Consider the following 15928-nt stretch of genomic DNA (forward strand, 5'->3'; position numbering starts at 1 on the left):
TAATTTCTTTATTTTTCAGGGCAGGAGCCTAGCCAAGACGCCAAGATGACAATAGTAGATTGACAAACAGGACTTTTTTTCCTTTATTTTAAATGTAAACATCTGACTGACGAGGCAGAGAGAAAGGAGGGTAAGTATGGTAGTAGGTACATACCGTATAACTATTTCTTAAGCGCGACCTACACTACAATTCAAATCTTGATGCATCTTTTGGGCCAGGTGTCGTTAGAGTCTCAAGTTGCAAATACTAAAATGTTAATGTAATTGTTCTCTTTTACTATTTAAACTCTTTTACGTGATGGTTTACGCTATACAGAATAATGGGATAGGACATCAAATCAAACGGATACGAAACCAAACTACAACAAGTTTACTTAACTTATCTATTTACCATAATTATTAATTACAACTTACAGATGTCCATACCCATTTTGTACAGTGTGTTATAATAAAACGGAACTCACTGCGAATCACTGTCACTGCCGGAGTAGTTTGCCAGAAGAGTAAGCCCTGACGCAGCTGGCGTTGTATTTTCACTAGCCTTAGAAGCTACAGCGGCAACACATGCTTTTGGAGCCACAGTCGTATTTGCACTATCACTGTTGTCCTTAGTTCCTTCCGAACTCATCGTCTTTGGCGCCACGTCTTTTTTACTCTTTACAAGATTCGCCAAAGCCGGTTTTTTATTCAACACTCCGATACTGCGGTTCCATGACTCATTTTTCTTGGCAACTGGTTTGGCTGGAATTGTCTCTATTCGAGATGTTTTAGCTGGTGGTTCCTCTGAGTCCTCTACTTCTTCAATTATTTCTTCAGCCACTACTTTCGATGTTCCGCCAAACTTGATGGATCTGAAAACATTTAGCAATGATTTAGGATATTGTACCTTATTAAAGAAACAACAAGGTTTCAATTTGAGAAGAAGTTCATATTTCTTATCCTCGTGCTGGTGCCAGAGGATCCTCAGGCAAGTGTCGTATGTCAGGGCTTTCTTGTTCCCGAAAGTTACGGACCCTTAATAGGGTTGTTTGAGTTGTTTCCTCAAATAAGTGTTGTTTGCGGTTTTTATAGGACTTCCACTAAATATTATGTAAAGAAAAAAAGGGTTATTGGTTTTATTGATCAAGTTTTCACCAAAGGAGATTTCTTCACCCAAGACTCAAGAGCAACTGGTACATAAGTTCCAAGAAACTCATTGGTAAGATGACGAACAGGGTTAGAACTAGAGATGCCACGAATATTCGGCAACTATTCGGTATTCGGCCTATTCGGCCACTTTGCCGAATATTCGGTATTCGGTCGAATGTTGCCTACTATTCGGCCGAATACCGAATATCTGTTGCACCTACCTAAAAAGAAAAAAATCACATAAAAAATAACTAAAAACTAGGTATATTTAATAGGTATTTTAAATGTATTCTTGGAAAGTGGTTAAATACCTAGGCACGTTTTTGAGTATTTGTTGATTCGAAAATATTTTATTTTTATCATGGATTTGATTTGATTGACTCTAACTACATTCATTAATTCTGTTCAACATAAAAATATATCTTAGCAAACGTTGTGCTTTGTTGGCGAACAGTTTTCGTAATAATTGTGACTAAATGTTCGCATGTCATGCCGAATATTCGGTCGCCGAATATTCGGTATCCGGCCGAGAGGGGGGCCGAATATTCGGTATTTGGTATTCGGCCAAATTCACTATTCGGGGCATCACTAGTTAGAACCCACGATCTCCGGTATGAAAGATGAACACTTTACCGCTAGGCGATAAGCATTAGAAATATGTCGCGCGAGTGGCTAAAAATACGTGAGTTATACCGTAAAATTAGCTTTATGTTTGTGTAGCATTAGACTATTATAATACTTGATGATGATGATGCTCTCGGTCTCCTGACCGATTTCGGCCACAGCGACTGTGTGCTCTGGAGTAGACAATTATTTCTAACACTTGTTATTAGAGTGTAGCTGATCCACTCTCTGGGGCGCCCTTAGGTGGCTCACGTACCCTATGATAGGATAGGGTCCCTATCTTCTTGCTAAATACTCGAGCGCATTTTGGGTACGTCAGCGCACCACCTATATAGTTGTAAGGAATTGATGTTGGCGGCCGAGCCTTAAGCTCATCTCGTTTTCTGTCGAGCTCATTGCGGCGTTCAGTCTCAAAATCGCTGACTCGATCATGAATGAGGCGCCGCCATTCGAGCCGCTGCGCTGCCTGCCGCTCCCAGTCAAAGGGCTCTAGTTTGCATCTCTTCATATAATACTTATTTACGATACAAGTGCGGAAAGTAGGTTACCTATTCGCACGCGTATCGTAAAACGTTTTACAGTACATATGGCCCTTTAAATTTTCGACATAGGCACCACGGAAAGTCCTAATTCCAGCACTAGTGCGGGAAAGTATCACTATTTGTACTTACTGTAAAGAACAGTTTATTAGACTCACTTGATGAAGTCGTCGTCTTCCTTCTCCTCCCTGGCGCGGCGCTTGTCCGCGCTCTCGGGCGCGTACTGCTGCAGCATGCCCTCGTAGTCCACGGCCTGCTGGCGCCGGTTCAGTTCCTTCAGCTCTTCCAGTCCCTCCAGCCGCTCGATCTCCTGACGAGACTGCTCCGTTCTGTATTCTGTAATCAATCCATTATTACCTTGGGGAGACACTCTTCAGGCAAACTCGACTCCGTTCGGCTCAGCATTGCTCCGAGCAATTATTAGGGTTGAAACAACTTGACGTCCCATTGCGTGCACGGCCACAGACAAGATAATTACTTGAATTTTGACAACCCTAAATAGCCGAAAGGGATAGTGCCATAAGTTGGAAAAGGATATCATGATTCGACCCTGAATCGCTGTCAAACTCGGTTTTGTAGGAAGTGTTCTTTTGGTATGGTAGTACTATTACTTATTCTGTGTTATTACACAATCTATGTCCTGTTTTGGCACGAGCCTTTATTGCGCTGCATACTATTGCTCAGTGGCGGATTTGCTCTCTTTCCTCTCGCAGGTTTAGGCCCCACGGGGCTGGGCTGGGCTGGCACTAGGGGCTGGCAGGACTAGCCCACCCCCTATCTCGCAAAATAGGCGCAAGTCGTCGAGTTGCGGAAAAATCGTGTGTACAAAATAACACGAATGCACTTACCTAATAATTTCATAGGATTATTTGCCTCTTCTTCTTTTTGTTCCTCCTCTTCCCGCTTGGCCTGTTCTTCAGCAAGCTTCAGCGCCATGAAGTTCCTTGTTGCTCCCGCCTCAATCTCATAGTCCGTGTTCTTTGGGTCCGTCTTGAATGATATCTCTTGTAGGCATCTGGTACACTGGAATTTATTAAGTTCACATTGTTAATAGTAATAAAAAAATATTTATCAGGAATTGGAATTTTAACTGTTCAATATAGCAACTATCAAAAGACAGAAAGAAACCGAGGAGGTCACTGGTGGGAATGAAACTATTCCCATCTGTTCCTGCCGGGGACAGATGGGAAGGAATTGGGAACAAATGAATCCCATTTGTACCCGCTTCCTGACTAGGGCGGCACAGATGGGAAACACTGAATTTTGCAAGAAGTGATTTATCTTGAAATGAACACACCAAAACATACCTATTTCAACTTTGTAAGACACAAGCAAACATTTGCAATTTAGATAACTTTATTTTATTTTTACAAGAATTCAATCTCGAAATTAATTGGTTATGTACAAGTATGCAGGGATTTAATAGGATAAATATGCTTTTTGTTAAGTAAAAGCTTTCTAGATTTATGCGGACTAAAAACGGGCAAAAAAAAAGGCTCTGCTTGTGTTATTTACAACTCATTGTGTAATGAGCTGTTCTAGAAATTATAGTTTTTCTAGTGTTCCTTAACTTTAAGTCAGAAAATACTAATCCAATTATGTTCCTCAAATGTAGAAAATTATTCTTTTATATTGCATTCAATACTAAATACTGCCAACAACTAAAATACCTAATACTAAATTTAAGAACTATTAACGCATTCACTGCCAGGGGGCATGGCCTAGGAACAAACTTGTATGATGGTGGACGCACATGTGCGTTCGGGGCAGTGAATGTTTTAATGTAGATAGGTTGTATAAGGTTGTTGACATAGCTCAGAGAGTGGCCAGACTAAAATGGCAGTGGGCGGGACACATTGCTCATAGGATGGATGGCCAGTGGGGCAGAAAGGTTCTTGACTGGTGACCGCGAACCGTAAAACGGATCAGGAAAAGACCCACAACAAGATGGTCCGACGATCAGGTTAAGATTGAGAGCAGAGTAAGGCCGGACGTTGTGGGATCCCTGGGGGAGACCTATTTCCAGCAGTGGACGTCTTTCGGCTGATACGAGGAATGTAGATAAGAATAATATACTAACTTTAATATAAAACCTGTAAATTCTAATTCCCAAATAGTCTTCATTTTCAACGTCCTCTTTCCGAGCGTTGAATTTTTTTCCCTTGTAGATATACTCGCCGCAAGTAGCGCATCGCATATTGAAGGGAGCCATCAAGCGCACAGTGTACTGGCGGTTCTTCGCCAGTTTCATGCGGGGAATCTTCGACGGATCAAAATCCGGGGGATAGTATTTCTGAAATCAACATCGTAAGGTGTAAGAGTGAGCCATGTAAGTAAAACAGAATTAATAACATTTTCTATTGAAGTGCAATTGTTAAAATTCTTTACTTACGTTTAATACTTTTCTTTCAGACATCTTGCTACTGTTTTAAGATTAATTTAAGGCGGAATTATCCGTACACGCTGATATTATTTCTCGTAATGTTTGACTTGACGTTTGACGTAAAAAGTAAACGAGCTGACATTGACGTTTATTGGTGGTTTAGGCTGGCTACAGACGCACGGTTTTCCTGATGGAATCCGCATTGGGAGAAATTGTTTGCGGTTTATAAGGGGTTTATTTTAAATAATATTAATAATGTCTATACTGAGTGAGGTTCGCAACCTATTATTTATAGTCCGGTAGCAATAACTTTTGAAGTTATAAGATTATTAATGTTGCTTATTTTTTACATATAGTTTCCAGACCACATACCAAACCTAATAATAATAATTTGTGTCATCCTAGGTATTTGCTTAGGTAGAAATTTAGGTACTTATTTCTTTTTTTAAACAGCATTTGGTAAAAAAATATTCGAGATGAAATTCTTTGTTTCCCTGTAAAAGCAAAGTGGCTTCCGACGTACACACGCATTTTGTGTCATTATTATCTACGCGTATAATGACATTTAATAAATACCTAATAGTGACCCTAAAATGCCTAAAATAAAATTATAGTCGGTAAGTGAAGTGTTGTACTTCACAGGATATCATAATATATTATTCCATCAAATGTGTGTCAAATTCATCCACCGCTTTTATTTTTAATTTTTTTTTTCTTATAAACATCATGTATCTGCCACAAAAAAAAATTCATGTTATTAAGTTTACGTCTACATTATTATAATGCCACATCAAGACAACATTCATAATTTGGGTCATTTTCAACAACGGTTTTTTACTATTTGGCTAAATAAAACTTTGCATGAACGGCGTACGCGGGGAGGGCTACCTACGCGGGTAAGGTGCTTGTTAGATGAACATTATGGCCCCTTTACACGATGGGCCAACGCCGGCCACTCCAAGGGACGCAACCATGCGGTAGAATGAGATAGCAATATCACTTGCTCCCTCTAACGCATAAATGCGTCCCTTGGAGTGGCCGGCGTTGGCCCATCGTGTAGAGGAGCCATTACAGTGTATTTATTTCATTCGGAGGCATAATTACATTAAATCTTTTCATAGTGTGGGAGTAAGTATGTTGTAAGTATATTAAAAAATAAAATGTAGGCTCCTCATACTGACCAACATTCGTGACGTTCGCAATCGAAATGTAGCACTTTATCCTTGCCATAAGGACTCTCTGACAGGCTATTTGTATAAAGATACAATAAAATTTCGTCTTTATGGTAAACGACAAAGTGGTCCCTACCATTTGAATGAGAATGTCACATCAGCGACTTTTAAAAATAACTTATATTAGATATTTAGTACACTTTTTAAGATTATTTTAAGATGCAATGTCTTAGAGGATATAACCAACGGAGACGCCATGTCTAAAATATTCGGTACAAAATAGTCTGCCGTTTTTTGCGGGGGAGGGGCACATCAAATGTATAGGTACGTCATGTCAGATAAACGTCAGTCCATACATATGATTGACATGTGGTTGACCATTGGCCGCCTATTTTCGACAGAGGGGAACGCCTGTTAATGGCGGCTCCATTGTTAATTACTCCGAGTGCAATGTATTGCTAATTTTGTGATGTATAAAGCAAAGAGCATATAATCACTACGTTCTAAGAGGCGGAACTCCATAGTACGTTTTTGTCAAACGGTTGGTTTTGACAGGACTTGACTGATGTATGACTGATGAGCATCTATTCATATCAACATAAAGAAAATTGTTTATAGCACAGATAAAGAAATATATTATCTATATATTTATCTATGGTTTATAGAAAGCAGTGCTGTGAAAAATCGATAATAGTGAGTTCTCGAAACGATAATAACCGACATGATAGAAAGTAGTGCTGCGAAAAATCGATAATAGTGACTTCCTAAACCGATAAAAACCGTCCTAAACTAATTCAATTTTTTTATCTTAGAAAATAAAACACCTGTGAGTTTATTACAAACTTTATTAATTTCTTAAGTTGATACTTGGTATATACAAAAACTCATTTATTATAAAATTTATAAATAACAAGTGTTCTAAAATGAATATAAAACTAAAATTAACTACAATTAAGATAACTGAAGCTAAAAATTTTGCCCCCTTGGTAGGGTACCCATCACGCAGGCAGCGTTCCCGCGCTGGATTGCTATGGCCAATCTTTGCGCGAGAAAGCTGCCTGCGCGAGGATCACCTGTGGCCTCCCTTAGGAATTTACTGAGCACCTTGTGGAGTCCCCGAGCCCCCCTACCCCATGGACCTAGTGTCTCGACGCCAAAGGCTACATATTCGTAGTATGCGCCGAGACAACTATATTTATTCGCCTTGAAGAGTTCTCGGACGTCAGCCGCCGCCCCGGCCTGTTTGCTGGTGGCTAAAATGTAGGACACCGCCAGCGTATCTGCGCAGGTGGCGTCCTACACCAGCGCCCGGCCCATCCGCCAGAGGATCAACGACATCCCGTCGGGGCGTTTGCCGTCGTCCCTTGCGATCTGGGGCTCCAGAGCCGCAGGGACGTCGGCGCTGACAAGCGCTCTCCTCAGGATGTCGTTGAGCGCGGCATGACGGGATAGGCGGCCGGCGCCCGAGGAGCAGGCGAGTCCGTGGTGGCCAAGGCGATCAACAGGGGCCCCACTAGAGGCACAGCTGTGGTCCACACATACATCGGCCCCGACCCGGAGTCCGATAGCATTTCTGAGTGTTTGGCTCGATGAAAGTGCCGTTGTTGGGTGATGGATAGGCGTGCAGCCATAAAATTAGTAAAATAAAATAATTTATTTACCAATAAACTATGGTATACATATTTACCAGAGGCCCCCGCACTAGGTGAGACCTCTGGGCTATAACCGCGAAAATCGAAGTTCGCAAATTGCGGGCATTTTTCTCTGTCACTCTAATTACACCTTTATTGGAGTAAAAGAGAAAAATCCCCGCAATTTGCGAATTACGGTTTTCGCAGTAGCCCCTCTGTATCGCGGGGAACCATTTAAGGCAGGGGCCTTAAATGGCCTAAGGGGCCCAGAATGACCCACGCTGGCCCATTGTGTACAGGGGTACACAATGGGCCAGCGTGGGCCATTCTGGGGGCCGCATTTATGCGTTAAAGGGAGCAAGTGATATTGCTATCTCATTCTACCGCATGGCTGCGTCCCTTGGACTGGCCGGCGCTGGCCCATTGCGTACAGGGGCCTTTAGATTTGTACAGTATCTGGATTTAGTTACTTCCCAAGTAGCATGGAAGTGTCGGCAACATCAATATACCAGCCAATTTAGAACTTAGAGTGATTTAAGGGACGTATAAGAGTGTCAGCAAAGATTTAAGCTGTATAAAAGGAACTTTACAGACATTATACAGCTCAAGCTGTATAAAATCATTATAAAGGATTCTGCGGAAGCTTGGGGTGCTTTATCAGAATATAAAAAATCTACTATAAAACTAAAAGTGTTGTGAGAGACTACAAGCTAATTCTATCGTAAAAGCTGTATACAGGCTGTATTGTAGTAGCACTAGGCACTTTTAGGTGTACAAAAGTATCTGTCAACTCCGTTTTAAAACATTAAGTGTTGTGAAACACTACAAGCTAATTTTATCGTAAAAACTGTATACAGGCTGTATTGTAGTATCACTTGGCGCTTGTAGCTGTACAAGTGTATCTGTCAACCCCGTTTTAAAGCTATTTCTTATGGCGTAATCTTACTCTCCTATAAGAATAGTAGTTGTATAACTTCTGTCTGTAAGGGTATTATAAAACCAAATGAATAAATGGCAGCTATAGTACAGCTTTTTTCTGTATTACTGACAGAGTCGCTTATAACAATCTTTTGGTGTAATTTTACACTCGTATAAGTATAGTAGTGTAATGATTTCTGAAAATAAGTGTATTATAAAACTAAAGGAATATATGACAGTACAAGTTTTTTATTTGTTATACGGATCTCTAAAGATAATTATAACTTATGTACGGAGAACCGAAATACAGCCAAACGAATACAAATATTCTATTATAAAGCTGTTTTAATTACAAAAGCTGTAAAAGACACTCCATTTATTACACAGCACAGCTACTAAGATTATAATGCTCTCCAACTATCCTGTAGGCTGTTTAAAAATTGTCGCCATTTTACAATAAAAATAAACGTATTTGTAAATATAATTAAAGAAATACTTGCAAATATTTAGCAGACTATCGCCGTGTTATGATTACCAGCTAAAATAAATTGACTTTAGCCTTAGAATTAATATTTATAAATATTTTTGACACTCTAACCTTAAAAACAAACGCTAACTTTACCGATTTTTTATATTTTCCTTATGGTTTCTCTTTGTTATTTTGCAGGCGCGTAAAGATTTTGCCAGAAAATATACACAGGTTCACAATAAATAATAACCCGCACTTACCAATAATATAATATTCCATTCAAGTCCTGTATAATATTTACTTTTACTTTTACCATCCACTATAACACTTTATTGTCGCCATTAGTATATTACGAATCAACAAGATAGACATTTTAGTTTCTTAAATGATTATTATTCTCTTGTAATTCTTTCTTATAACTCATTTAAAACTTATACTCTTATATCGTACTTATAAGAGATTATCTGTAGTGTTAAGGTTTCCTGTTACACCGAAATATAGCTGTAATGCCGCTATTATGCAGCTTATGTATTGCTTATACAGCTACTCTACAGCTCTAATAACGCGAAAGGCTGTATAATTTGGGCCATTTTTTAACTTATAAGGGCTGTATAAGCGCTTATACAGCCTTTGTACAGCCTAACTGTACAGCTTATAGTATACAAATAAACTTTAATACAGCTTATATACAGCTTGCAATGCTACTTGGGTTAATAGGTATAGCATGCAAGTTACAAAATTACTAAAAATGACACTTAAATATTTGCGTACATTATAAAATATTACTTAGTATAGCTTCTAGCTGTTTCCACGTAGTTAAGTGATTGAAGAAGAGTGTAGGTAAGCTTTTTGGCCTCAATAACTGATCTGTCTTTGATTTGAGATAACAATGCTTTAGCATGGCACTGTAGGTTGAAGCCTTAAGGTGGTCCCCAAATCGTTTACCGAAGGCGGAGAAGACTTCTGGAACAGGTAGGTTAAAGATTCGGTTTTTGAGAAGCGAGACGTAACAAGTCATGAGTGTAGACGATTTGTGTGTAAGCAAAACGATACTGTGCAAAAATAACTGCCGAACAGTCAGGCCCATAGCTTCAGCGTAGAGTTCAGAAGTTGGAAATCGAAAGGGTCATTGTCCAGACTCTGGTCACAGCTAGGAGCCTTGCGTGGTCCCTTCCCGACGAAGTGTCAATTGGGGATTTTAGAACGGCAGTGGGGGCTAAGTTGTCCCAGGCCCTTATTGCCTCTCGGGTCTAGGTGGCACATCTGGCAGTTTAGCTAGCCAGGCTTTCTTGGCCTCATCCAAGCACGCGACCTCGCAGTTTGTTATTTTAAGGATTTTACCTGCGAGATCAGACGTGCTATGGATTGAGGACAAGAATGCCGGCAGAGCAATACTCGATATTTTGCGTGTTCCTAAACCGCCAAACCTAATGAGCAAAGAATCTTGGGTCCAAGCCGGTTCATTAAAACGGACATTCAAAATCGATTCCAGTTGTGACTTAAGGAGACTATCGATAGGTTGGACTAAACTAGCGACTTTCCAGATAGCGCAGCAACGGAGCAAGTACGTAAATTTGGGAACCAACAACAACATTTTAAAATAAATAAGGCCGAATGGCTACTAATTTTGACTAAACGATCTGAATCTGATCTAAACTCGAAAAACTTTGAAGTACCTGGGCTGCTAAAGAGGGTTCTACGTTTTCGGAAATGTACAATTCACACTTGTCGAAGTTAAGTTTCAGGTCAATGGCGCTAAATTTCTGTATAACTAGGGATAAGTCACGTCGCTCTCCGGATAGCCTGGAAAGAGTAATAATAACGGGAAAAGTTGAAGGCACGACACCTCAGGGCCCTCCTCCTACTAGATGGTGTGCTTAAATTACGGCACCTATGCTATTAAAACTGCACGAGGCCATGCGCTTGGCGGAGAACAGAACCCTATGGAGGAGCCTGGTCTTCAACAGAAGGATATGATGTCACGATCCTCAGTATTGAGGGACCGACTGAAGAAGAGGGATAAGTCTGCCAGAACCGTATGTGAGTCTCCGCTGATGGTGCCGTCGTCCAGGTACCAAACATGCAGTATGAACGTGAGACTATGAATAGCTGAATTAATAGCCAGACTTAATATATGGTATATACAGGGTGAAATTTAATTCACTGGCCAAATTGAAACACCCGAAAGAACTCGAAAAAATATTAAACACGTGTTTTTTCTTTTAATACCGCTCAGTACATTTTTTTCGAAATAAATCATCATCAAGTTGTCCTAAAAACCTCGTACGTTATGGTGAACCGTGAACTACCCACTACACTCGCTTCTCTCTTATCAGTTAAGGTCATTGACACCCCGCCCCTCCCGCTGTTTGCAATCGCGTCACCAATTATGAACCCTATTGCAGCGAGATAAGACGCTTACCTACATAAGTTGCTAATTTTTCCTTCATACTTTAACGGGCTTAGGACCGTCAAAAAGCAAAGGCAACCCATTTTTAATCTAAAATGTTATTCTGACTAATGATTATTAACAAAACGTCCGTGGCTTAAAAACAATGAGTAAAAACTGGGTCAGGAATCTATGCAGCCAGGCGTATTTAAAAAAATTAATCAACTTATGTACATTTGATTAAAATTCGACGCAATTAAACTATTTACATATCACCCTCGGTACTTACTGAAGCAAGTAATTGCACTTTAGTTGTACTGCAATAAATGCTAGAACTGTAATCCGTGCTGCTCCAAACAAAGTGCGGCACGTTTATGCACATTGTTCTTTAGTTTTCTAAGCACTACAACGTTGTTTCGCACTTGGTCAAATGCACGCACAATTAAATAACACCGTACCATTTCGTAATATTCCCGGTTCGAAAACATTTTTTTAAACCTTAGTATGCGCGCGATTATTATTTTAAGGTTGGCGAGTGACGAGTGACTATAATCATTTATGCTTACCGTTATGTTTACCGCTAGCGCGGAATGGTTTGGACTACCCTCGAAATTGATAAACCTGCCTATCATCGCCAACACTAACTGGGTGGACCCTATTGCAACGATTATAAGGTTTAGTGAAGGTCAGATAAGGGTTTTGCTGATGTTGTTGTTAAAACCTACTATTAGGTTTGTTTACATTTGTGGTAATAGGGTGACCACGACTCGTGGAAAATATTTAAAAATTGAAAAATGAAAATTAAAAAAAAAAAATACTCTTTTTTTTCGCTAAATAGATTCCTTAAGTGTAACCTAGTGCCGGGAATGAATATGGCCAGTGATTTAAATTTCACCCTGTATATATATGTATATATATATATATACATATTAGTTCTTATTGCACAATTTGAATACTGAATGTACAAATATGCTGTACCTATGTTTTTAAACACTGAACTGTACAAAATATATTCTGGTAGAATTTACAAACGGATACACTGTACTCGTTACAAAATCTAACATGTTTGTCTAAAGATTTTTTAAAAACTAATCTTAGAATTAATATATTTAAATAGGATAAGGTAAACACAAATATAACTGTAAAAAGGAAGTAGGAACTAACTGAATTACCGTCACACACTCAACTCAACAGTCGAAATTATATATACCTAGGTCTATTATATACTTTAAGCCGTATCAGCTGTGGGCTGTGTGTGATAGTGTGTGTGTTAATTATTACGCTATGAGCTGATCCTCATTAACCCCTGACGCAGAATGGCTACAGAATCACAATCTCCAAGTTAATACGCATAAAATAAAACTCATTCAGTTAACACCCTACCAAAACGAACCCATAGATCTAACTTTAACCAAAATAATAAGTTTATGGCAAAAAAAATATTTTTGGTATAAGCTTTTATCGCTGACTGTACTTTTATTCCACGGGCAACTAATACGAGTACTCATAGAGACAATTCTATAAAACAATTAGGTTTCGTTGTTTTATCACAGAGTTCCTATGGCCACCTCCTGTCTCGCGTCTCGCCTTACTTATGTACCTATACAAATTTCCAGCTTCATTGGAAGTCGGGAAGTGGGTCAAATTTAACTTGCAAGATTTGACCCGTACAAACATAGTTACATAGTCTGTACTAAATATGGTGTGCATTGATACCATCAATGAAAATAGAGTGTATAGAGGCGGATTGTCAAAGTAAATTATGTAGCCACTGTAAATTTACTGCCAATATCTTTCGACAGAAAATTAAAACTGTTAGAACGCCATTTGACTTTGATCCATAAGGCTGATTAAGACGGCGCGCGAAGCGTATATGCGATTTTAGCTACATTGCGGACTGTTGGTTAAGTCCAATTCAACCGACCGATCGAAAACCGCAATGTAATGGAACTCGCATGCGAGTTCTCGCATCGACTAAATGAGCCCTTTTATTCTTTCACTGATATGTGTAAATTTGTTACTATTGAAATTAACGCCATCTACTCGACTGTAGGCCAAAGGTTACGGCGCCATCGCTCGAAAAGATTACACCATACCTTTGGCCTACTCTCGAGTAGATGGTGTTAATATTAATATTTAACAAGTTTACACATATCAAATACTATTACTTATTCTGTGATATCAGTGAAAGAATAATGATCAAAGTCAAATGGCGTTCTAACAGGTTTAATCTTCTGTCGAAAGATGGCAGTAAATATAGGTACTGTAGCTACATAATTTACCATGACAGTAACTCTCTATTTAAAATTCTCTTTGATACCATGTTTCAAAGATGGATTTAAAAACAATTTATCTGGTTAAAGTGCTAAGCTACCTATTAGGCAGACTCTTAATAAAGTAAACTCGATTTCACTTTCATGAGCTTCTTCAGCAATTCTTTCTTCGTTGTATTGTAATCTGTAACAAGTAAAATTAATTTAAATGAAACTCCGTAGAAATCTTTGGTCTCTTAAATGCATTCGTACAATGCAAACATAATAAGTACATCCGCGGAAAAATTAAAAGATGTATGAGAACCTTTTACCAAGTGGATGAAATTAGGCTTGTTTTAAGCAATGGTATGTATGCAGGCAGAGATTAAAAAGTATTATTTGGTACTATTCCGCCGTATACATCCTTTAAAACGAAGATGAGATAATAATATACTGTGCGTAAATATTAACCAATAACTTTGGAATTAATGTTTCAAACTGCTGAGAGATAAACATATTTTTTTAATACGAGTAACAATACCATATTCACTTACCTAGTCTTTTGATTTGCTCGCTGCGTTTTTCGATTATCAGAAGCAAGAACTAGAGCAGCGGTCGGCAACCTTTTAGCAGCCAAGGGCCACATAGTAGTTAAGGAAGTTGACGCGGGCCGCACTTTTGTTAATATGTGTGACTTTAATCAGACATTGTTTGACAATATTACATACAAAATAGCCAGGGGGGCTCGCGGGCCGCGAGTGAGAGGTTCGCGGGCCGCATGCGGCCCGCGGGCCGCTTGTTGCCGACCGCTGAACTAGAGTATCCCTATAGATCCGCCAGGTTGTTTGTCAGCAAAGCGGGGGCGTTTCGCTGGTATTGCCGCTATTAGTACCTACCTACTTAAAAATGGAGACCTATAAGCTCTAGAAACCACGGACCGGAAGACGCAGCGTGGGAAGGCCCTCTACAAGATGGAGTTGTATGGGGTCGGCGCGTGACCGGCCGCTGTGGAGATCGTTGAGGGAGTTCTTTGGGCATCAGTGGACCTCTTTCGGCTGATATGATGGTTATGATGATGATGAAGCTTTCGGAAACCCGTGGCGCGAGTGACTAAAAATACGTAAATGCTCTACCCATCCATGCAGTATCATACCACGACCGTGCTGTCGTGAATGTATCAAGCATGGAATGTAAGTTAGTGATAAATAAGAGCTCGTCAACATAGGTAGAGTTTTTTTGATACTCCTACAGTCAGCAGCAGATGTTGCTAAGCGGACGAGGTGTTCAAAATTACCTTGATACCATCTTGATACGCACTTACTCTTAACAATAAAAGTCACGTTAAGATCATTTTGAACACCTGGCCCTTATAGTAAATAACCTTATAATCGGTCAAGTCCTATAAATTAAATATATACCTTTGTACTTAAATTACATACTTCACTGCAGGCTTCACTTATACGGACTCTACTTGTCTGGTCTAATGTATGGTTTTGAACCATAACCATTTCTTGTTCGGTGGACAAGTCGCATGCTCAATAGGCAATAGCATTAATTGAGCCAATAACATTTTTTTTTCTCAATTCTACGCTTACCTTTATCCGGTCGAATGCTTATTCCAGATTTCAGACAAGCTTGGCCTGTACTCGTAGATGCAGTAGCTGAAGTTTGTGCTGGAACATTTCACACGTTAAAATTTTAAAAATAAATTACAAACATAGGTACCAACATAAAACATTAATAGTTAGTACCTTCACTTATTTTTATTTGTCAGTCGTAGTTAGCTGTTAACCAAGCAGGTAAGACTTAGACCGTTTAAATACCTTACTTTGAACTTCTTATCTGTTTTATACCGATCTATGTTTTACCTAGTAATAGCTGATACTAATGACCTGCTTGAAGACATGCATATCGACGTCCGCGTGAGAGCAAATCTCGCATACTACCGAATACCTAGTAGGTAAAGAATCCTCAAGTAAACTATTAAAGAGCATGCGAAGACCATCTCCGTATAAATCCTTAAGCGGACGCACACATTTAACCGGTTTCGATGAAACTTGCATGGGGTATGAACTTTAAGATGTTTTGCCCCGTTTCTTAATTCCCAATGATACCACACTCGTAGTTCGTACCTATCAATAAGCGAGATTATCATACTAATACGTACACGTACATTAGAACGTTATTGATAAACCGGTTTATCAATAACCTACTAAGTTGAGATAAATGTACCTATGCCAAAAATATTTAATAGAAAAAAACCGACTTCTCAAAACAGTCTGAAATGCCATATATGAATGACGACTGGTCTGGCCTAGTGGGTAGTGACCCTGCATATGAAGCCGATGGTCCCGGGTTCGAATCCTGGTAAGGGCATTTATTTGTATGATGATACAGATATTTGTTCCTGAGTCATGGTTGTT

At 39.4% G+C, this 15928-nt stretch overlaps 1 protein-coding gene and 1 long non-coding RNA gene across 2 annotated transcripts; one reads left to right on the plus strand and one right to left on the minus strand.

Annotated features, from left to right (window-relative positions):
* Nucleotides 1-369: 369 nt before the first annotated feature.
* LOC134806284 (splicing factor YJU2) lies at nucleotides 370-4814 on the minus strand. The gene is made up of 5 exons (XM_063779506.1): nucleotides 4684-4814; nucleotides 4372-4584; nucleotides 3140-3314; nucleotides 2450-2627; nucleotides 370-851 (listed from the first exon to the last, which is right to left on the minus strand). Exons 1-5 carry the CDS (start codon nucleotides 4705-4707, stop codon nucleotides 461-463), a joined length of 981 nt encoding a protein of 326 aa, XP_063635576.1. The 5' UTR covers nucleotides 4708-4814; the 3' UTR covers nucleotides 370-460.
* A 3747-nt stretch (nucleotides 4815-8561) lies between these two features.
* Nucleotides 8562-8969, plus strand: LOC134806286 (uncharacterized). The gene is made up of 2 exons (XR_010146499.1): nucleotides 8562-8633; nucleotides 8736-8969. It is a non-coding gene; the product is annotated as an uncharacterized LOC134806286 (long non-coding RNA).
* Nucleotides 8970-15928: the final 6959 nt, after the last annotated feature.

The sequence above is a fragment of the Cydia splendana genome, chromosome 3 (assembly GCF_910591565.1).
Source record: "Cydia splendana chromosome 3, ilCydSple1.2, whole genome shotgun sequence".
Lineage (NCBI taxonomy): Eukaryota > Metazoa > Arthropoda > Insecta > Lepidoptera > Tortricidae > Cydia > Cydia splendana.